The following is a 24,935-nucleotide window of genomic DNA, read 5'->3' on the forward strand; positions in this document are numbered from 1 at the left end:
CAAAGATGTAACTTCCATAAATCAGGAAAGTATGGCTTTGTGACTTATTATGGCATGTGAATTATTGTTTAGCCTTTTTTAAGAGGTAGGAAAACAAATTTCAGTGGTGTCAGTGACACCTCAGTATAATAGGGAGCAATGTATTACACATCAATATGCTAAAAGGATAATAGCCATTTTCTATGAGTAAACACGTAAAGGAAGCACATAGAATAAAGTTGCTTTTCGATATAGCATCATGGGAACAGCTGGAAAATGGAAGAAGATACAAAAGGAATAAAACCTCAAGAACCCCATATTCATAATTCTGCTATAAGGAAAGTTCATTACAGGAGAGTTATGAAGGTAGACAGAATCTGCTCGCTATCAACAAGCTGTTATATGTAATGTGTCACATTTCAGCAAGGGTAGTGTAAGAAAGAAGGACAGCTTTATGATGTTCCCTAGCAGCCATTCTTTCCTCTGACTGCAATAAAGAGAAAACATTGGAGATTCTTGAGGATAAAAGTTACAGTTAATAAGCAGGTCTGAGAATCCCTGGGAAGAGAGAACTGATAGGTAAAGGCCTAAACGTTGAGCTGGAGGAAGAGATGAGGCCGCAGAAGCCGGCTCTTCTCTGCAGGTCAGCGTGGTCCTTATCTTAGTGCTGGTGGGGAAGAGTGGCCCCGTCCGTTGCACTCACATAGTGCCATCCAGGCTAGTTCCTGAGGATCTTGAGTTTGTCATCTTTGGTGAGACAATACAACTACTCCCTCTGCCAAAGCATCTACTTGAATTTGACTTTTCATATGATAATGAAATTTTAGGGTGAGGAATAAATTTCAGAGCACATTGAGTCATCCCTAAGTTCAGATGCGACTTCATCTACATAGACTAAGGAAATATATTATTCATCTCATCCCTTCACAAATAAGTCATAAGACTTTTGGAAGAAATTCTACAACTCTATTGTTAATACTTCCTGTGATATTGACCCTAAAGTTAACCTATAGTTAATCTACCAAGTATACTTTAACGTCTTAAATAATGACGTACGTTCTTTCTTCTCTGTCCCCATGAATTTGTATTTGGATTTGCATTTGATAAGAGAGGATTTGTCCCATGGTCAATTACTTTGAAGCTATGTATGAGCAGTTTCACATGAATACAACTACCATACAACTAGAACTTTAATTAAGTAATCATTAAAAATGTAACTTCGGTATGGCCTCTTAATCAGTAGTTGACAGTGATTTAGGGGCTTAGTGTGCTCACAGTGGCACAAAAAAATGCAATCCGTAAATTAGAGCAGTTGTCAGACCCAGATTCTGATTAAACAGCTTGCCTGGGTGGGTGATTAATGCAGTTGTAGGGAGACAAATCTGCTTTCCTAGAGAAGTTGGAAGAGAACCTATAATGAAATAGAGTCACGTGACAGTTGTCTGATTGTATGAACTGCCTTTGAACTGAGCTAAACTTAGATATAATTCAACATTGGAATTATTAAAAAGAATGGAGATATGACTCAAAATATAAGGAGACAATTTTCCGAGGGTTTTTTTGTTTTTGTTTTTGTGTTTTAAAGCTTTACAGCACCATATGAATGTCATTAGTGAGCTTTTTAGATTGTTAGAATTTCTTGTCTTTTGTTGTCTGGAGCCATCTTTTCTCTGGAAATGTGCCAATTTACTAATGGTTCATTTTTTTTCTATAATGTCAATATGTAAATTCTCACTCAGTAACATAGAGGTTTGGTTATAAACAAAACAGAAAAGCAAATGGAATAGTTATTCTCACACATGCACATCCCTCCCCCTTCCCAGTATTTAATTATTCAAGTTTTGTTTTTAAGTTTTGATTAAATAATTTTTTGAGATATGTCAGTATCCTAGTATTTGTCCTTTTAAGACATACATTTGGTCTTTATTTTTTATGTGTAAACCTATTATGTCTATCTAATTCTTAAACATTTTCATCTTTCCCAAAACAAACCTCATATCAATTAGCAACCACTCTCCATTTCCTCTTCCCACCTGACCTCCCAAATATTCTAGTTATGTATTTTTGAAGAAAATATTCTGATTAAGATTCTGTCTTTTGTGCTATTAGGTTAGCAAAAAACTGATCAATGTAAAGCAGTCCTACATTGAAGTATACATACACATATTTGATATGTTTCCATTTCACTTTTAAAGAAATAATAAAATAATAGTTTCATATGCATAACTTTTGAAACAAATGTGGCACTATTGTGAATGAAATGAAAGGGTTAAAATAAATTCTTTCATGTAATGCACAATTGGCATAAACATTGAATTAGACAGGGTAAACTCTAATAAATAACAGTTCTAATGTAAAAACAATTAGACAAATGGTATAAAATAGAAATAAACAGAACTTGCATCAGAATTATCTTAGGAAAATCTGCAACCCTTTTTATTCGTTCAGTATTTCCACTTCAGTACAAATACAATATATCACTTGTACTAATTGGTACCCTGACTTAATCATGCACAGCAGCTAACAGAATTGAGTTAAAGTTTGTACCTATGAACAGAAGGATTCGATGCACTAGTGGATAATGTAAGTAAAAGTACAAAGGGAATATGTAATTTAGATAAGCGAGTACACTGCACACATTTTAAAATAACATAACACTATATTAATACAGGATTCTGCATATTTTGTCCTGCTTTCTGCCTTGGGACCCTACACACACTGAGCTGCATTCACTTACTATAACAGGCCGTGTCCCTTCCCACCTCTGAACCTTCAGGCTGTGCCTGTCCTCTGCACATGCAGACCCAGCACAGCCCCACCTGTCTTCTGGTTCTTTCTTCACAACACAGCTCCAGGGTGCTACCTTTGCTGTCTCTTCATTACTCAGCTGAAGTCAGGTTCCTGTCACGTGTTTGCAAGCCACCCAATTTTCAAAGTCATATTTTGAATTCTGTACTTCCCTTTTGTATGTTCCAAGGTGTAATATAAAATCAATTTTATGTTCCAAGGTGTAACAAAATTTGAGATGCATCTCATACTTTCATTGTCTTTGTGTATTGACCGTACAGTATATTTCAAGAAAATCTTTATGTTGGACCTTTTAGTAAGTCAGACTTCCTGTGCTTGTAAGCATTCAAAATTACTATTTTGTACATGTGTGGCTGTGAGAGTCCTCCCATGTGTGCACAGCAAGAGGCAGGAATACCAGGAGTGCTGCCATGCATTTACTGGCCAGTTTCCACTGTTAAGAAACCCGACATCTGTCTATCAGAAGAAAAACAACTTGGACATAGTGGGGCATAAAGTCTACCAGTCCAGCATATGGGAAGATGATTTCTAAATATTAATCTTCATAGTCCCTAACCTGAGTATTTCTGCATTTTCCAAAAGTGTTTCATATTTCACTAAACTCTTGATTCCCCTGCTTACTAAAATCTACTTTGAAGTCAGTACAAATGTCAACTACATCAGCAAATACACTCAACCAGAAGACGCTCTTTGCTAAACTTGACAAAAATAGAGAAAATTATAGATTATTGATCAAGTGCTACTTTATAACTTCTTTATGTATTTTCTTACCCTGGCTCATTCCATGAAGGAATAGGATGTGCAGTTGTCCATGATTTATTTCCTTGAACAAAAGGAAAGTGTAAATGGTGCACCTCAATAAAAGAAGGATCCATTTGAACTGCAAGTTTCCCAAGTACAGTTGAAACTCCATATTGATAGTGAATTTCAAGATTATTAGATCATGAAAATGACACTCCTTTGACATTTCCTCACAAAATAAATCAGTATTAGAAATTGTACTTTCTCTTTTCACAATAATCAAATTGATTTCTATGGGCTGGCATTTTTTCTAAGACTAGCAGTTTCTCATCTTTGAGTCTTATCTCATATACAAATAGCAAAAATAAAAAAACTTTTGAATTCTTTCTCATAAGAATACAAGTCATTTATGACCAAAAGAAAAATCAATAAAAACTGGATGCTTAAGGAACACATTTATCCAGATAGTTGCCTTCAAGACACTGACCATTGGCTGCCCATGTCTTAAAAAATGCATAGTAGTCTTAATTATTTCTCTGAGGAATCTTGAGGGCAAATTCGTGTGGGCCCAATGGTCATACATAAAATCATACATATGTAAAGTTGAGTGGACCTACTAGAATAAACAACAACTTGTATTCATGCATTTATGACAGGAGAGGTAATAAAATAATGGATGGTAGACAAAAAAAGGGGGGGCTGGGGATTTAGCTCAGCGGCATAAGTGCCTGCCTTGCAAGCAGGCAGTCATGAGTTCGATCCCATGTACTGATAAAAAGGAAAAAGACAAAAAAAAAAAAAAGGATTTTTTTTTTTTTAAGTATTACTGTGAATTGTCACTTGAAAAATTGCTAGTCAGCTATTGGAACTTGATAAAAGCAAGAATCAAGAAAATATGAGGAATTACATGGTTGTTTAGTCTATTTTAATTTTCTTAAAATCCTGTTGTTGTCTTTTTATTCTTTCCCTAAGGGCTGGCTGGGTTCTTCAATAAAACTACAAGTAAGCATGGAAGTTCTGAATGGAGACTACACTGAAAGTGCCAAATAAGTTTAGGTTTTCTATTGTTTTAACAATTCAATGCTTTAAATGCACAGCACTTACATATCCTATTTGTTTATATAATTTTTTTCTATTTGGATTTATTAAATAATGGTTTTGTAATGGTCAGGAGATGGGGGATTTCCCACCTTTGTGATCTTATTATCTAGCTCTGAAATGTTACAAGCCTCCCTTAACCAAACCGGTTAGAGCCTTAACACAAACAGCACAGATGGGAGCAGATTTACACTGGTGCTTTTGAAATCTTAGCACTATAATTAATAGTATTAGTTTTGAAATCTTTTATTGCTTTGATTCCCAAAGTCATTGGAGAAATGCTTTGATCCCTTTTGTCCCATAATATTTTAGAGATGTCTGTGGATGATTTTTCAGTTCTTTCTCATTTTCATAAATACGTGACCTGGCTTTTATGCCATAATTATAACATATTCAAAGCACAACAGTTACTCTGACTCGCAGACTTTTCCAGCAGGATCTGAGACATCGTGACTGAAAATAACACAGAAAATCAATAACAAGATCCAAGTGAAATCAGGTTATAAATAGCACTGGTTTATAAAAACATGTTCTCCTTATGAAGATTCTTATAAAACCAACTTCTTTGTTCAAGTGTTCTTGCAGTATATTTGATGCGAGTCTCAAAACAGGAAAAGTACACTTGACCAAAGAAAACTGAACTTTTGCCAGCTGAAATCAGTTATATCTCTGACATAGCAGTGTTACCTAGAACAAGAAAAGATTTCTTCCCACCACATAATCACATATGAACAAATCTTGTAACTTGCATTGAAATGACTGTTATATAGCTTTGTCTTTAGTTTGTGGGGGTTTGTTTGTTTGTTTTTCTTCTGAAGCAGTTTTTCAGCACTTTGGGAATTGCAAGGAACTCTTTTAAGTAAAAGGCAGTTCAAAGTGTATTTTTTATGTCCTTTTGATAGGTTAGAAAAATGCAGTTCACTTTCTTCTGCTCAGTTTACTCACAAGAAGGAAGGTAAAGAAGTAGAAGCCATTATTCTTACCTTCATACAGGGCATAGATTTTTGTGAACACAAAAGAAAACAAAAACAAATAAGTAAGCTATTTTCAAAATTTGCAAACAACAGAGAAAAATTTTGCTAAGTATTTGAAATAGAAGTGCCCATACAACTTAGTTTATGCTGTGTTCTTTCACTTGCAAATATTTTAAAACAATTAACAGTCGAATACTTATTACTGTTCATAGGATAGTGTTGCAGCACATTCAGTCTTTGAAAAAGTGATGGCTTCCCCAGCGAAATGCTAGGACAGAATACCAGTGACCCTTGCAGAGAATGGTCTTTACCATCTCTGGCCCTTCTGAGTCCTTTCCACTTGCTCAGATTGCAGTACATTGATTAATTTCAGATACCATCAGCAAAAAGCGGAATATGCTGAACAAGCACTTATAAACTAATTGAGCTTTAGAGAACAGAGCTGGAGCCCTTCAGTACCAAAGAATGAATCAGAGGAAATGAGTTAATTTAACAAATTGCCAATTGCCCAGCAGACATCCTAGCAAAGGAATGATATATGTAAGGTGTGCTAAAAATAAAGGTTTCTTCATTTTTTTCTTTTTTTCTTTTTTCCTGTACCCTTCATCTCCCCATATCTTGTGGGTAAGCACTCAGTATTGGAGGGGCAGATTGATGAGCTAGTATAGAGACTTGTGAATTTGAATTAGTGAATTTAGAGTTGAACCTTCAAAATGATTATTTTTTTTGTCAAGAATTTGTTTAAAATCTGGATGTTTTTATTGGAGGAGCCATGGTACCTATCAAGCTAAGGTCTTCTAAAATTGCTGAATTGTACAATAGCATCTCTGAAGGCAGGGAGAAAGAAATTGTATATGATGGACAATAAGACTAGTCTACATATCAAATAAACAGTAATCATGTTTTATGATGTGGCCACAGCAATTTTAGCAAGCAAAGGGATTAGTCTAAAATCTACAGTAAAAGGTTAACTTCTAAAAGAAAAAATAGATTTATATATTGCTTGCATTTCTGTTCAGTAAGTTAGATTATTCCATATTTTATTTTGTCACCATTGCCATGGAATTAAAAGATTGGGAGACAGCACTATTTTAGAGTTCTCCAAGTCACAATACAAGCCCATATTGATCATTGACAGGCAGATTGTATTCAGACCACTGCATTTAGTCACCTCCGCCTTCCACTCATCTGCTGATGGCCAATAAAAGTGATAGAAAGTCACATCATTGAAATGAGTAATCTGTGGGGACAGAGATACAGTTAGTGCCTGCCGTTCTAGATCTGCAGCCGCTGGCATGTGCATTTTACAGCCACTGAAAATATTGGTTTGGCATAATAAAATGTGAGAGTGTTTCCATTGTTGAATATGTTGATCAAATTCTGACACAATGTTCCTTGCTAATATTTGAATATAAAAATTATTTAATAAAGCATAGCTTTTATGAATAATGACCAATTTATAGTGTGTGAACATACATTTTAACTAAGATCTTTTCTAGTCAGCAAAACAGCTAAAATTACAAATTGTTTTATTTAAGATGTACAGACATAGAAATTTCCTGAAAGACATTAGGTATATATCTATATTAAAGGAAACTACCTCTTTATTATCTGCCCCAATAGAACTGGTTTCTAATTGATTAATTCAAGTCAGGATGCCTAAAATTAAAACAGATTTAGCACTCTGATGTATAAAAATCGTATTGGGCCTTGCTTAAATATGAAAATTGTTGAGCTTATTCCAAACCACAAGCATCATTGATACAGTAATTTTAATTCTTTCCTTAGGATACTAAAACTTCAATTTCTTAAAAGAAATTCAAAATGTCTTGAAGTCCAACCCTCCTCCACCTGATTGCAATGAGTACTTTGAAGAATATTTCATCTATATCTATTTTAGTCTATGCATTGGTCATTTACAAGGCAGTGCCTTACCTCGAGGCTCACTCTTTTTTGTCTTTGACTAAGTCTTCAAATTTTTTCCTATCTGAGCTGAAAATTGGTGTTCCTATGGTTTCCATTAATTGACCCCAATTTTTACCTCTTAAAAGCAGTCCATATGTTTGACTTTGATACAGAAAACCAATCTTATTTCTCTAGATTCATCTACAACAGATATCTGTTTCATCCATCTTTTTCATTTGGGGAAATTAAGGCTCTTCACTGAGCAGATTTGTCTTGCAAACCAGTTCCATTTTTCCAGGGCTCGTTCTGCTTTCTTTTGTTTGAAGACCAGCCTGGTAGTGGCTTGAGTCTGACCTTTCTAATTGGGAAATTAATGTGGTCAAGCTGTTGAACCACTTCAGGAACTCTCATTCTGAGGACCTGCTAGAGGGGTTAGCAGCATAGAATTTGAGGAGGTGTCTTCATGTTTCTCCATCTCCATGTGTCACACAGTACACCTGAACCAGCCTCTACTGTATGTGGTTATTAGGGCATAACATTTCTCTTGCCTGACTTGGGGTCTTCAGGTGTTTTTACCCCCACATTATAGTAGTATTTATTAAAAAGAATATTACTGAAAAACTGTTGGCATGAATTTGTGCAGACCCATCCCTGGACCTTTTAGAACACCCAAGAAAACCATCCTGCTGACAGTGTTATTGGCAGGTTATTATTACATTTAAAATAGAACCATGAACCTCTCAAAAGACAAAGAAAAGGGCAATGACCTGTGTATGTGTGTGCTGGGGATGGAAGTGTTAGCTTGAGGTGAGTTGAAAGCTTCCTCCACCTGGTTCAGTTCAATCATAACAAAAATAGAGTGGAAATCCCTAAGGTATCACAGCAGTGCAATGCTGTATTTCTAATCTTTCTGCCAATTTGATAAAACCAATTTCAGGACTGAATGAAAAAATATAGCCGAATGACATTTTTGTTTTTCATGACATGTGTGAATGATGTGTGTGTGTGTCGGGGGGGGTGTGTATGTATATTTGATAGAGGCAGAGTAATCGTATAGTTCCTTAGCAAAGGAATTATATGTTAATATAAATATGCCCCCAGATATTGCATGGTCATATTTACTTCCAGGCATACTCACTACTTAAAGGAAATCCAAATTTAGTTGCATTTGAGGTTGCTAAATCTGGCCATCTTGCTTTCAAGTGGAGATTGTCAGCCTGTGAATCTTTTTGCAGTACAAGGAATGGGCATGCTCGACAGGCACTGAGCTATACCACAGCCCTATCCTGCGAATCCTGATCCAATAAAGAAACTGTGTTCTTCTTCCTAAAAGATGAAACTCCTGCCTTGACAGGCTGTCTTTGAAACTTTATGAAATTATTAACATTGATTATTAAAGAGTCTCATTCATCATTTCACCCATACTGCCAGGAGGCTGAGACATAACTGAAGGGCCAGCAGCTAGGATTTTCCTTCTAGTAGCTGTAACTTGGTCAGGCAGATGGTTTGACAACATGCTCAGGAGTAGAATGAACCAGAAGGCCAGAGAAAATTATAAATAAGAGAGCATGGTCCAAACCAGAAATATCAACTGTTGTTAAAAGCATTAAATTCTGGGCTGTACAGTAGCAGAAAAATAAAGAAAACACAGAATATTTTTAGAACTGCAGACTAGTGTGAGATAATTAGAGGACAGGATAAGGGAAGAGTAGTCAGATATTAAGCCACAGACAGAGCGTGGACACCCATGCATTCTGAAGGACATGTATCTTATCAGGGGAATTTGTTTTAAAAGAAGATTAAGCTAACAAAATGTGATGAACTATGCTGGTGAAATTTATTCCAGGTCAAAGTTTAGATGCCTGCAAAAGCATCACAAACATAAAATCTGTATCTCCAAAAATTCTGAGCTGATAGTGGGGAAGGAAGAACAAAGCACCCATCATGGAGAAAGAAACCCCTCTCTGTTCAAAACTTCAGGGAGGATTTTCAAAGAGCAATTAAATATTAAATAGATAAGATATAGGTTATTTGAATATTTATATATTTTCTCATTTATCTTTCCTCTGCTAGATAAATAGGACTTGTAACTATGTAGACAAAAAACCAGAATGAATATTATATATATATATATATATATATTTTTTTTTTTTTTTTAATCTGAGACACAACAGTATGAGAGGCAGAACAATCAAATGGAATAGGTTTGATGTGGGGCTTTGAAAAAGTTTTCACCTGTGTGGATGATGGTGATTTAGCTTTCTTTTAAAAAAATTAAACTTGAAAGTTAAAAACTTTTAAGAAGTGATATTTTTTTATAGGCATGTTTGTGTAACATTTTCCAAGACTGCACAGTTACACAAGGATGTTTAGAAAAAATCTGACCAACATTTTCACTTAGGAATGTTAGACTTTAGTTATGACAAACATTGCGCATACTCAAAAGATTTTTTTTTAAAAAAATCATTAGTAATATTCTTTGAATCATGGAGGTCATAAGGACAAAATAGTGAATTTCTTTCAGAATTTTAGATTTTCTTGTATAATATTTGATCAAATATTTGTCTCACTGATATACTTTCATTCAATTGCTCATTAAAATTCAGCATCAAAATTAAATTGTGTGGTACAGCATTTATTTCTCTGTAGATAAATGCTATTTAATTATCAGAATGTATGTCATTTCAGTTATAGTAGGTTCACGAAAATTCATCTTGAAACTAGATTTTTATTTGCTTACTTGCTTTTGTTTCATTTTATTCTGAATAAACTAAAAGCCAGTCCATATGGAAAAATAATTTTTCTGTAAAATGTATTTCGCACTTGGATGCAATATTTATTCAGAACTTGATAAATGAGACATATATCAGATAATGAGAGTAATTCGTAACCAATTATTAGAACAACATATTTGCCATTCCATTTTTATACCCAAAAATGCATTGCTATTTATATATCAAGTGCAGGTAGTAAGAAAATATTGCCCCAAATCAGTGGTAACAATGTCCTAGGGTGAGAAAATTGTACAGACTTCAAAGCTAAATTCACATTCAAGTCTTTGGCCATAGTCCTGAGAGGAGATTAGAATGGAATACTTCACTATAGCAAAAAGTTTTTTTCTAAATTATGTTCAGAGCAATTGAGAGAAGAAGAAATTAAAGCATGTTTAAGTCACATTGTTGTGAAATAAATTGTTACCAAGAACTGTTCAGACTTTGACTCACAGTTGTATCTCAGAGCCAAAATTTATATGAATGGACTTCCATATGAAGTGTTAAAATAATTTCATTTTGAATTTCCCATCAGGATACTAGTATGAAAAGAATTTAAGTACAACTGTGTCTTTTAAACCATGTGCTCTCCAAACAAATAAAAATATCTAATTTGTTCATAAGATTTTTTTAAAGAATACAATTTCTGTTAAAGTGAGTTGTTACTGCAACTTGCAGTCACAAAATCAGCTATACTAGATAATATTACTATACTAAATAATATTAGCACGAGCTTAAAAATAAGAATCTTTAGACTGGTAATTATTTTTCTTCTCTCATTAAAAAAAAAAAAAGAAAAGCTAGGGACCCCTCCCTTGCCCTCTCTCTGCCCCAGCTACTGAAACTACAGATAAGAAATATTTCAGTTTTTTTAAGATATAGGAATATGCTTAAAATAAAATAGTCTTCATTATCACAGGTAATCTGTTAAACCTAGAGACATAGTGACATTAGTTGTAATAAAAGCCGAATGGTTAAGTCAACCTTATTGTAGTTAAAGATTCCTAATTAAGCTTTCATTTCCTAATTTATATTGTCTTATCATGATTGCTGGTAAGTTTAGTGGTGTTCATAAAGAGTTCTTATATCTGTTTCTAAGACAGCAGATTGTTTGCCTCTGAAATAAAGCAAATAAAAATAATGAATAGAAGGAAATAGCTTTTTCTCTTATCATTAATGCAATCATACTACTGAGAATTCTTTGAACTACAGAGGTCTTAGAGTCAAACCCACGTGAAGTATTCTTAATTGAGTCGCATGAAATATCTATGAATTGGCTTCATAAAAAGGAGCTTATAAAACCCAAAAAATTATATGCTACTGTTTAATTTGCACAGGTATACAAAAATACATAGATTTCCCCAGATTTCAGAAGGAGTTTTTGGTATTCATAAGAATAACCACTATTGGGCTGGAGGTTTAGCTCAGCGACATAAGCGCCTGCCCTGCAAGCAGGCCGTCGTGAGTTCAATCCCCGGTACCAATAAAAAGGAAAAAGACAAAAAAAAAAGTCACAAAGAATAACCACTATTGAAAAAGACTCAAAACCTTGAGCAGTGTCTTGGAAAAGGGAGCGATTTTCTAATCAGAGACCTGAGTTTGAATTTGGACTCTGCTGTTTTTCGTCTGTAGGACTTTGGCAACTCTGTAATCTCGCTAGGATGTTGTTTATCTTCTGATAAGTGGGGGGAAATAATACAGAACTTACAGGTTATAGCAAGAGCTCGATGAGATCATGTGTATTTTTTTCTTGGCACATGAAGTCACACAGTAATTGTTATTTCCTTTCCCTCTGTGATAACCAGAAAGGCTGGCTAGAGCACCTCAGCACTAACCTGAGGTTTCCTTCCCCGCTGCTTGTTGCAAAGTGTGAATGTATCTAACCCTCAACTACAAGAGCGGTCAGTACTCAGGCAGCCTCACTTTCAGAGATTTATAATGGAAAGCAACCACATTAACTGCAGTTTGGCCCAGGGCGACACATGACTTTTATGTATTTTTTTCAAAGTAATTTAAGTTATTGTTCTTATTATGGAAAAAAAATAAGAATGTTCAATGTTCTGAGTCAAAGCTGCCCCTTTTTGCCTTCAAAGCTTTTCTCAAGGACATTGAGCACTCTTCCTAATTACTTTCTATTGATTTCTTGATATATTTGCTCAACCCTGACTATTTTTGGGAAACAAAGGATGCTGAGCTAAAAATTTTAATGGTGCATTTGAAAGTACAAAGTACAGCCAGGCGTGGTGGCTCAGACCTGTAATCCCGCTCTCAGGCAGGCTGAGGCAGGAGGGTCCTTTGCAAGTTCCAGACCAGCCTAGGCTACGTAATGAGCTCAAGACCCACCTGAACTGCATAAGGAGACCCTATCTCAAAAGATTTAAAGAAAAAAAAAGTTCAGTATTTTAGTTATGTGTCTTGCTCATAATCATAGAGTAAAAAAACTAAGTTTTGCTTAAGATTTCAGGTACTCACCTCAATTAAAAAAATAGTAAAAACGTTTTAAACAGAAATTTGAGGTTGATGAAAATTAAACACATTAATTCTGTCCTTTGCTCTTTTATTCCAAGTTTTCAGTTATTTTCCATTAGCACATACTTCCTATGTGCCAGTCTCTGATGTACAGCATTGTTTTTGGCAGGGATAAATATATAAAAAAAAGCTCACTAAATATTTTTTCCAAATAACCTAACCAAAAAGAAGATGTCTTATGTTAGCTATTTTAAAACAATTCACTTTTGTTAGAATTGCTCATTTAAATTACTTGGCAGTCCGCGTGTAACTGGCAGTTATGAGGTGCTATCACCAAACCCACTTCACATAGCTTCTTATAGATGATTTATATGTTACATGAAAAAAGACACTAAAGAGCATTATTCAATATAAGAAGCCTAAATCAAATAGCACTAGAGATAAATCTGAATTTTTATGATTATCTGTACCTCTATAAAAAATAGCTTTTTCCCTTTTGCTTTTTTCTTTGTTATATAAAATCAGTTCTTAAAGCCTCTAATGGTATTAATTTTGCATTGAGGTGAATCAAAGATCATATGCAAATATTAAATATTGCACAGGCATCATAAATAAATTTAGCATTTCATTTGGAGTGGTTCCTTCTGCCATAAGTTTCCAAGGATGTTTATAACTCAGCATATTTATATTGGTGTACACATTTATATGTACATGCATTGCTCTGACTTTGGCTTCATAAAGAAATAAAAGGGGTAGTTTCTTAACTTGAAAATCATTACTAAATGACAATTAAGTTATTTTCCTACGAATATTTTTTTTAAAAGGAGGATGAAGACAATTTGACTAGAGATTAAAGGTAATCAGTATGACAGTCCAGCACTCAGTGGTCACATCACTGAATTTCTGGTAACTTTCCTAATTCACACTAAACTTTTCAGGACTAAGAAAAAACAACCATCTTATTCTAAAACAGGCACCAGAATACTAGATAATGTAGACTGAGCATTTTCTCTGATTTAATACTAAAATAGCTTCAACTTTATTAACATTAGCCTCCCACCTTCTGCTAAGAATGCTTAACCTAGAAATAATATTTTAAGTCACATCCGCTGACAATATACTTTGCAGGCGCAGGGAAAGAATCAGCAAGTGATCCTTGCTGAAAGATGGGACAGTGTGACTTCTGTAGTTGCCTGCAGAGAGGACGTGAAATGTTTGATTGATTGTTTGATCCTTTGTTTTTAACTATGAGGGTCATACGTCATCCTGAAATGAAGGAGTCATATGGCAGAATACTTTGATGGATCAGTTACAGACCTTACTTTGGATTCCTCTTTAGTGTACTGAGAGCACAGGCGTGTCATTTAAAGCCTCGTTTCCTACAGGAAGTGTTACTTGTTATGTAATGTTATTCTGAGAACTAAAAATATTAAAGATGCTCATGTTTCTAGCACATTATAGATATTTAATGAGTATCAGTTTATGTTTCCTGGGAATTTTCAGACCATCACTACACTGATGACTCTTAAATTTTATCTAAATTTATTTATCCTCCAAGAGAAAAATAGGCAGGGGGCAGAAAAGCAGATAGAACAGAAGAAAGAGATATATCTTTGCAATTTGCAGCTGACATTGTTAGTGACTGGTACCTATTGGTCTAGATAAATATGATTTCCACTTCAAAATATAATAATATAGAAAATAATTATTATGCGCTAAAGCTTTGCTGTTATATTGTGCTATAAAGTTGTAACTCAATAAAGAAGGTTCTTAATAAACAAAGGGCATTCCCCAAGAACATCTCCATTCTTGAAGTCACAAAATACCTCCTGTCTTTATTTCTTATCTCTAAGCTTTCTTTTGACATGACTTGAAGATTACCTCCCGAACAGAGCATGGTAAATAGAATGCCTGGTAGAAATGAGAGCTCTGGGCAGGCCAACCGTACTGTTACTTCTCATGCTCTCTTTGATGCACAGTGATTCATATGTCACTGTGTCTTCACACTTTGTAGAAACCATAGCTGATGAAGCAGTATTTTCTACACATCAATTCTAGCTTATCGAAGAAATAAGATAGTTGTCAATTGCAGATAACAATCATAGATTCATCAGTTATCACTTTCATTTTAAAACTAATTTCCATTTGGATGATACCTATAGTAGAAATTTTCTGTCAAGAGTTTAGTGGCCTTGCATAGAATGATAAGCAGTCCTATTTTTAGTGTTGTGATTATTTTGTAATGAAAAAATAGCAAGAGAAAGAGATGGAAATTTATTATTTTCTTTTTGACAGAAACATTTTTTATCTTATTAGTCATAAAGTGTAGCTGAGCCTTGAGGGTATTTTATCTGGCTGTTTGGATTATAAAATGTCCTAATCACTTTTAGGACAGTTATGACTAAACCTCCCCTGCCACCTCTGATGCTTGCTGTAATTCCTGATGGTTGTGATGGATTCCTTCTGTCTGGACCTCTGCTCCTTGTGGTTCTCTGATCTAAACACAGTTGGAGTTTTGTTCTGACCTCATGTTATGCCTAGTCAGAGTTTCTGGTAAAATAGAGCAAAAGCTTTATTAACTTGGACATATCTCTTAGTGTTAGAATTAGATCATTCTGACTTCTTTCTCGGGGTTTCTGAAATGGTGACCATTGCTGTCTCAAGCCTGGAATGCTGGTCTTGCAAGTCAGAAGACCACAGGACCCAATTCCTAAGTCCTGGAAGACCAGTCCCTTCCATTTTTGATCCCTGTGTGTACAGTTAGGTTACCTGGTACTTGTTTGATTCATCAAGCAGCATAAATCACATTGCCCATTCAGCAGGTTAAATTTCATGAGACTTTTTCAACTGAACTGTTGCTTGTTGCTGTGATGCTGTTATAAATCCATGTAGGAAACCCCATCTTCATATCACAGTTTGAAGCTAAACATTCCCATTTGCAACAGCTTCAAGTCTGCCAGTGCAAGGAACACTGTGCATTCAACATGAAGGACCACATTAAAGAAAGTAGCCAGCCCTGGCCTCAAAAATTTTTCTAGTTGGAGTTAAACCTTCCTCTGTCAAACTAACGTTAGTGCCTGAAACATATTACAGCCTCATTTAACTTACGATGCTGTCACACTAGATCTTCCTAAGTGAATTGAACTTCTCATTCATGGTCTAGTTCCCAAGAAGTGCCAGGCTTTTGCAAAACAAATGTTTCTCATCCCTCTCCCCTTTCCTACACATCCAACATCACACTAATATTTTTTAAATATCTGATATAATTTTTTAAAAATGTTTGTGCCCAGCATTTTCTGTGGCTATTACTATGGGTTTGCAAATGCCTTCTTCTGGCTTTAGAAGCAACATTTTGACACTATCCATTCATCTATAATTTCCTTTCTGTTTCATCCCTGTGTTCTGCTTATTCACTACTATATTAATCATCTCGAGCTAAAATAATTTACAAATGAAATGGTCTTCTGATCCTGAAAATAAATATACAAGCAAAAAATGAAAAAGAAACAATTGAAAAGAATCATTTGGGTTCTTGAAGACTTGAATTTGGCCAAAGATAAAATTGTGCTGTATAAAATGTTAAAGAATAATTATATATTTTAGTGATGGTAACAAAGGAATCAATATATATTCATTATGCTTAAAATTATTTTGTCTTTAATTGAACTCACAGATAATGAGAATTAAACAAGCAATAAGCTTAGAAACAAAATGGTAAGAAAAGTAATTGACTGTCTGGGTACTTTCCTACCTGTCAGAAAAGAACTTTGATTATAGGAGTGATAAGGTATAGTTAAGACAAAATAGGCTGCATTTTTATTTACCAGTGAATCCTTCAGTTCTTTTCATTTCCTTCACAAAAACTGAGGAATTAGACTTCCATTCAGTGGGACAGAGTGCAGGCTGATTTTTCCAGGAAAGGAAAGCCATACTTGTACATACATGCACACACGTGCACACACATGTATCCAGATACAGGGAACTCTAGCAAGTGGGGGGTTAGTGGGTCTGTCTTGTGCTGTGTTATACCTGTGTATCCATTTGCTATACACACTGGTATCCACGCAGACCTTTTTATAGAGACCTGATTATAAAGGGATATGGGAGAACTGCTGATTCTTATCACATCTGTCTGGTAAATGAGATTCTTTTGTATCATCGCCACCTAATTCCAGGGACTTGTGTAACTTCTGTAGAACGAGAATTTGTGTAGCTTCCCTGAGTTCTTCAGACTTTGAGATAAATTTGAGCATTAGAAAGTTGGCTGTATAATCTATGCTTTGGTGCAAGGGAAGGGTCAGCAAAGGTGACCCCAAGAAATCCTTGTCACTGATAGCTGTTAAAAGACAGTTGCTCCCCTGTGGTTGAATATTCAACACACTGAAAGATGTGAAAATAAGATAAACCTACAACCCTTTCAATAAAAATGTGCTATATTTTAAATTTTCTAGAAATAAGGGTTTCTTGAAGCAAAAGCCAGGAATAAATCAGATCTGAGAGTCGGAACTCTTGTTTTCTTTTATTAGTTTTTCTGCTGAGGCTTTGTTTTCCACTTAGAACCTAATCCTGCCTGTTATCTGTGCTCTGCTCTCTGTGAGGTTTAAAAATGGGATGAAAATGGGTGTATGGCTCATCCTCTGTCTCCTCGTTGAGGTATCACTGGGTTCTGTGCCTCTGTAGTTGGCACTTTCCATGCTAATATTTTCTTGGCCTCTGCATGCTGAACTGGAAATGGAGATTCCTAACAGGACACATCATGTAGTATTAGAGCAAAGTATTTTATAATGTTTCTAAATAAATGACAGACCTCAGCTGAAAGCGTTTGACTGTTCTGTGCAAACCATGGAAATATAAGGAATGAAACTGGCACACGGGCCCAGCCCAGGATTTGGTTCTGAGTGCTTGGAGTATGAGGCAGCTTGATGGAGCTGTAGTTTCCACAGTGTGCTGAACAGCCAGGATCCTCTCTTTTTTATGATCAGTGTTAGGTCTGAAACCTAATACAAGGAAAGAATAAAGACATCTACTAGACACACACTCATGGCATCTTCAGAAATGATTACGTTTAAAAGGAAAGGAGGAAGACCTCGGTCATTTTGAGGTACTTTACCCTGGGAGATGGACGCATTTTGTTCATTCATATACCCAGATGGCGTGCTACTGGGAAAACACTGGTTATAAATGATTATAAGCATGAAATTACAACCCAGTTCCACTAAATGGACCTTGTTCACGTTCCCTGTTCCAGGTATCGCAGGAAGGTAACCAGGCAGACTGACCTCTGTTTGCCATGCCCCCTCTCAGGCCAGCTATAACCAGGATGCCTTCCATCAGAGTTTTATTTTCCCATATACTGAATGGCATACACACAACTGCAAGGCTAGGTGACCGATAGTAAGACTCTGAAGACATGACTCTGCTTTTTAAAAAGTGTTATGTAACTTAAAAAAGATTTTCAATGTGCGTTTCCTTTTGTTTCTTTCCGGTGTACACAGTTTAGGGCCAAGAGTAGAAAAACAGGTGCCAGGTGGGTTAGAGGCTGAGAAACTTCACAAAACAAAACAAAGCAAAACCAATGAACAAGCAGAAATCCAAGGTTTCGGGGAAGATTTCTTCAGGTATGGGGTAGTCAGTTATTCAATCATTACTTTCCCACTGACTTGAAATCTGTATTCTCTTTAATGAGACAAGGCCTGGTGTGAACTAAGTATTATTCGACAGACCAGCTATTTAATGAGGCAGGATAAAACAAAAATAGTTTTCTTGATGTGCAACATTGAAAATTGTAAGTTTTCTGAAAATCCTGTTTTATTCCTGCTCAAGATGCTTGTGAAATTTCAACACAATATTGAAAAAAAAAGTTAGATTTCCATGTGTTACTTGGTTATGAAGCATTTGGACTGGGAATCTGAACCCTGTAGACACACATTTAATGATAGTGCACGTTACAGGGAGGGTGCTTTGCTGCTCTGGTCATGAACCTGGGAAAAAGGAGCTCCGGGGAGTTGTGAGAAAATGTATGGCCTGAAATTAGCCAAATATTACATAGCAAGATTCATATGCACCGACAAGCTTTTACTACTTCATTTCTTTGTACGAAGCAATCTTTTGGCCTCTGTGAGGAAAATGTTACGCTTGTGAAAACAGAAACTGGATATTTATGTCCACAGCCATCACACTAACACGGAATTGCAGTCATTTGGCTAAATGGTATGAAACAGTGTGCAATCTCAGGTTTTAGAGAGCTGTCACTAGAGCTGCAAGGTAAAGAATATTATTCAGGCTTCTTGCCTTTACAGAGCCACTGTTCAGAGAGGCTTGGCTCACATGGAAAATACTTGGAGGATTGTGTTTGCTTCCTGGAACCATTTGTGTGACATTTTTTTATGGAGGCAATCGCTGAAAGTTTAAATTACTTAAAACGTTCATCAGAAGTAATTTTCCATCATGAAGATACTTCAATAATACATAGAAACATCACTTTCTTGATTGCCTATGTAATTAACTTATCATTTGAGGCCAACACTGGTGCCATCTTTGTGTGTGTTTCTGTGCTGGGGAATCCAGGGACTGAGTTATGCTAAGAACACACTCCCACTCAGCTGTACCTCTAGCTCAGTATCATCTGTTCCTAATGTAACGCAGCACAACTGTGGGATGGTCTACTTAGGAAAGCTGCACCAGTCAGGTTGCAGCTGCTCCACTGAGGATTGTACATTGAGAGAAGACCTCAGTTCCTGTCTGCTTGCGTTACAGTGTAAGAAGTAACGTGAATGTGCATATTAGTCACTTTCAATGCCCTAGAAAGAGGCGTGATGCAAGATGTGAATGCTCCAGCATTTAGCCCCTACATAATTTTAATGCATATAAATACAAATTAATACTATTTTTTAATTATCATTACCATTGTTTCCCATTATTTTGCTAGTTTGACCAGTCTTCCTTTCTTATGTAGACCTTTGAATTAATTGCTTCACTGGTCTCATCTCTGTTTTCTCCCTTTCCAAAGGGTAAAGAGTAGATCATTAGTTTTATTAATCATAGCCCTGCTAAAAAGCTGTCTCCATTGTCTGTGTACTAAGCAGTCATTCTAGCCAGGACTGTCAAGGACTCTTCATTTTTTGTGGGTTGTTTTGTTTTGTTTTTTGTACTGAGACTCAAGCTCAGGACCTTGCACTTTGCCTGGCAGGCACTGTTATCAAAGCCTTCCTGATGCTGATGCTTTGTTATGATATGGCTTCATTAATGATCTCTTGCTTATAATCCACATCCTAGTCAACCTGAACTACTAGCTTTCATTGAGCAATAACTTTTCTTTTCCAAAACTTTGATTTTCCCCTGTAGCAGAGTCTTCTTACACAGCCATAAGCCTAATTCATCTGCTTAACATATTACCCTTTTAAAGTATTTCCTGTTTTGCCTTTTTATTGTTGAATAGATTATTGATAACACTGATTGATTCTTTTTGTTACTACAATGAATATTGCATTGTTTCTTTGCAAAAATGGTTAATGTTGGTATGCAACCATATCTTCAAATGATAGTTTTTTATCTTTGCATTTCATAGTTACAGTTTTGCTATAGTTTTTGCATTTTTGCTTTGGTTAGAATTTTTAGATAAATGTTAAATAATGTCAGTGACAGTCAATTTCCTCGGCTTATTCTCAACATTCATAGATCCCACACTCCTACACCAGCTTATCACAGGAAGTATAATTTAGGTAGAGTTTCATTCCAATTCTACTTAATAAAGATATGATTCAAAACACCTGATGTCAATATTTGGTTGTATTTTTAAATTTTAAATACATATTAAAGCACATATTTGAACATGTCCTGTATATACCAGGCACTTAAACATACATGTGAAAGAAACATGATAATGGAATGGTAAAGTAGGTGTCCACGATCTCCCTTCCCCTTTTATGGTTCTGTTGCATTTCCAAACAAACTAATGGTTTAATGCTTACATAGTTCAATATATATCTCTAAAAGACAAAGAACATTCTATTTCTAACCATGACCATGAGACATTTAACATACACAAGAACTGATGATAATCTAAAATTAATATTTCCTCATAAATTTCACATCTTTATAACAGTTTCAGGCAGCATTCAAATAACATTCACACACACTGAATGGCTTATGTTTGTTTCACTCTCACCTATGTGCCTGCCTTTTGGACTTCTCCCTCACTCTTTGTCTGAACCGCTAGCTCTTTGTCTTCTACTTTTAGTCATATTTATGTTTAAGAAACCAAGTTCTTTGTCCTATACAGTTGTGTAGAGTCTGTGTTTTGTGGAATAGATCCCTCCATGATGTCTTTGGATTGTGTTCCCTGGCCTAATTTTCTTACAGTACACTTGTTTTTCTATGAGGATATTTTATTAAATCCCAGTTTCACTGGGAGAGAAATGCTTCATAAGTGGTTTTATAGAAATTGACTTCCTTTTGCCAAGTGTAGGTTCAGTATCTCCTGAAATAGACACATACATTTTAAATGTTGATGTGCCATGATTGTTGTTTAATTTGAATAAGATAATTTATTTGCCTCATGATTCCTCCTTTTGACCTTTCATCTGCTTGCATTTCTAAAGGTTTTTAGTGGATGAATAAATTAACCTATCTCATTAAATGTCATATAATAATTTTAGTAGCTAACTGAACCCTTGATAATTGCAGTCCTCTTTGTTTTAATTTTTATTTGGTGTTCAGAATTTTGACTAGCTTGGCGAATGATGAGTCAGCATTACCTACATTGACATGACCTTTTCCCAACTAAAATGCTCCTGGAAAAAAATGCAGTCTAGAAAAGAATGTGTCCCTTCAACATTTAGCCTGGTGAGATCCTATAAGTGTATCAAATTAAGCCAGTAAAACTGACTGCTAATATTTGCTTTGTAAGCTAGACAGGTAGTGCATTTTTAGAAATGATATTGATGGAAAAAATTGAGGGTTGACATAAAAGTTAATGGAGTCTTTGCTATGTAAATTTTATACTCATATAAAACCATAAGTGATTAATAAAAAAATAATAATAAACAGTATTTCTCGAGTTGGCTTCCTAGCTAACAAAAGATGATTAGCTTTGTGAAAGAAAATATCATGGCTTTCTTGTTATAACTCCACCTCAGTAATTATCCAAAGATACTCTCCTCTTCTTCAAAAAAGCTGTCATATCTTCCAAGACCTTGTGTCACTGCGATGTTCTCCAAGGGGTAGAAATGAGTGATTAGACTTGATCATGAATAAAACGTGCTGTCAAAAAAAAAAAGGAAAAGGGAACACCCAACAATTGTATGTTTAAAAAATGACCTTTTCTGACAGTCTTGTTTTTCTAAAGACAACATTGTCTAATGACACCAAATTATTCTCTCAGTAACTGGTAAGAACTTAGAATCTGCTTTCTGCTTAGCTACAGATGATACCAATGTTAAAACAAAAATTATAACTTTGTTCTATGAGGAGAGGCACCCAAAGGTCACTTTTCATTCTACTTGAGGAAAAAATAACATCAAGATCTGCCCAGAAGGCTTCTACCGAAGCGATGCAGCTAAGGGCAATCTAATAAACCAACTTAAATCCCAGTATGTATGCATTTAACAAAACAAAAAATAAGTGTTTCCTAATTCACATGTGTGACCTGAGACAATCTTGCTCTGTGCACATTGTGAATTGATAACTACAGCTATTTTATTAAAGATTGTAGAACTATTCTGTTGTAATGATTTGTATCGTTTAAAATGTAGGATGAATTATAAAATGTGCTAATGTCCTTTCTAGTCCCATCATTCTGTATGTCTTTAACTGATGTCAAAGCCCAAGTTAATCAGTTAATATCTATAGCCTTGGGTATCAACTTGTACTCTGGACAAAATGTCAGCAGCTAGGTTCTCTACAAACCCCTGAATGCTTTGAGTTTAGGAGGTAAGCCCTGAAGTCCTAATTCTGCTTTCGAAAATTTCAGTTCCATTTATGTTCTCATCATAGTTTCTCTCTGTCTCTGTCTCTGTCTCTGTCTCTGTGTCTCCCTGTCTCAGTCTCTCTCTGCCTCTCTCCCCACCCTTCTACTGTATTGCTGGGGAGAGACTCAGACCAGTTCTTTGCATGCGAGGCCAGCACTCTATCACTGACTGTACTCCCAGCTACCCCTCGTATTTCTTTAAAAGAGACATCAAGTGAAATAGGATGTTACTTCCAGGTACAACATTGGCTCCAGTAACCTCAAAGTCTAGGAGGATGTCTTTTATCGCCTCCTGTCATTTTTTCTCCCTTTCAAGTACTTATTTGCTCTCCTGCAGAAGATTGAATTACTGCAGAGAAAAAAAAAATGCCAAGCCAGAGTGACAGTGCTTCAGTAGTTCCAAGTCTGGCTCTTTTCCTTCGGAAAACTAATGACTGCACCTATCATCTCCTGAGCATCTGGGAAAGCTGCGGAAGGTAGCGCGGCTTCTCCTGCTCAGCTGCTGCTCCAGAGCTTTGGTTTCGGGAGCAACTAAGCATTTTCCCCTCTGGGCAAAGTGCTTTTAGTATCTAATTGCGGACGAACCCTATTCTGAGCAAGAATAATAATTTAGATTTTTTTTAAACTGGAATATCAAAAAGCAAGAAAACATGCAGATTTCTAAATACATAGGTATTGAAGCTTTCACAGGTAAGATTAAAAATCTGTAATTTTGTAATGATTCCTTAATATTAAAATATTTAAAACATTAAGAATTGTATATTTTGTTGAAAAAACTGCATAGCTTAGTTTAATATATGCAGGAAATCACTAAGAATTCTCCTAAAAAGTCAGGCAAGATAGATCTAATGATTGCTTCTTAGAATATACGGTGTATACTCATGCTAATTCCTGCTAATTGTCAAAGGAAAATAGAGCCACTTATTGTCAGCAACTTGCCTTTGTGTAATGGTCATGGTCTGCTGGTGCTGTCTCCTTCACTGATAAGGAAAACACCAATTAAAACAAGCAAAAATGGAGCTTAGAATGCAGAATCATGGGCTGGGGTGCATAAGGCTCTCGATTAGATCTCCAGCACTACAAAAAAGTGAGATGAAACAGGAGAGTAATGTCCTTTTCAACATTATTTTCATTTTTAGCTCGTGTAAGAAGAACAAAAGGAAAAAGATTCCCAACAGACTGTGGGAAATAATGTATCGTGAAATTCTGTTCCATGGGGAAATATTTAGTGATAAGCAGTAAACAAATTATCATTCAAATTTTCATACTGTATGTTTACAAAAGTATATGACAGTAGGATTTCCAGACTATTATCTTATAAGCAAAGCTTATATTATGTGCCATATGATAATATGGACTTCACACTGTTAAAATGTTTTATACTTTGTAAGCTGCTATAATTCTATCCAATAAAATAAGTACATTTAACTCATATAACTTGAAAGTTCACTCAGAAATATTACACAATTATATATATCTTGAAAATAGAAAATAATCATACATCAAGATACATGTTTCTTTCTATTTAATCAGACTATTTCTCAATATCATTTTATGCTGTTATATCATAATTTAGTGGTTATAAATTACTGACAAGCAGTTACAATGAAGTAAAGCTACATTACTGCTATTTACTTAATACTTTACAGTTACTTAATGATTCCCCTTCAAAACAAGGCCATCTGTCTTCTTGTTTTGAAGATTTCCTAAGAAATAACACTTGAGTTTTGATCTTATAAAATACCAGAGTCTAGAGAGATAACATTTTTCACTTTTGTTTGTCCAATACTTATGACATTAATAATAGTAACAATATCATGCATCTATGTGCAGTATTGTTAAGACAAAACCATTGTAACAAGTTTGCAATTACTCTGAATCTCATTGTCACTGCAAAATTTTCTGAGGCAGGTCATCTGGGAGGAGGAGTCCCATGGCTCATAACTGGCATGACTCAGACTTGATTGTTCGCAAGATCTCTATCCATTTCACTACATCTTACATATGAAGGTTGCTTTTTAGGGAGAGTTGACAGTGATCTTAAAATGTTCAACTCCAGTAACTTCAGTTGTTACCGTTATTTCTTGCACATATTGCACAATCAGTACAGGAAGGAAGGAAGAAAGGGAGGGATGAGGGAAGGAAAGATAGAAGAAAGAAAATAAGGAGTCAGGGAGAGACCCACGCTAGAAAGAGAAGGAAGAAGGAGGAAAGAAGAGAAGG

The 24,935-nt window shown here is 35.4% G+C and overlaps 1 protein-coding gene across 22 annotated transcripts in view; it reads left to right on the forward strand.

Moving 5' to 3' along the window:
* The window catches only part of Nrg1 (neuregulin 1), a 999,063-nt gene that overhangs the window by 936,882 nt on the left and 37,246 nt on the right, over positions 1–24,935 (forward strand). For 2 of the 22 annotated variants that reach the window (XM_023567132.2, XM_023567133.2), the window contains exon 1: positions 23,179–23,402. The exons of the other annotated variants lie outside the window; for them this stretch is intronic. In XM_023567132.2, coding sequence (XP_023422900.1) covers positions 23,363–23,402 — 40 coding nt within the window. In that variant the 5' untranslated portion in view covers positions 23,179–23,362. Of the gene's footprint in view, positions 1–23,178; positions 23,403–24,935 lie in introns of those variants that run through there. 22 annotated transcript variants of the gene reach the window in all.

The sequence above is a fragment of the Cavia porcellus genome, unplaced genomic scaffold (assembly GCF_034190915.1).
Source record: "Cavia porcellus strain 051 isolate PalLab524CR breed Dunkin Hartley unplaced genomic scaffold, mCavPor4.1 scaffold_29, whole genome shotgun sequence".
Taxonomy (NCBI): domain Eukaryota; kingdom Metazoa; phylum Chordata; class Mammalia; order Rodentia; family Caviidae; genus Cavia; species Cavia porcellus.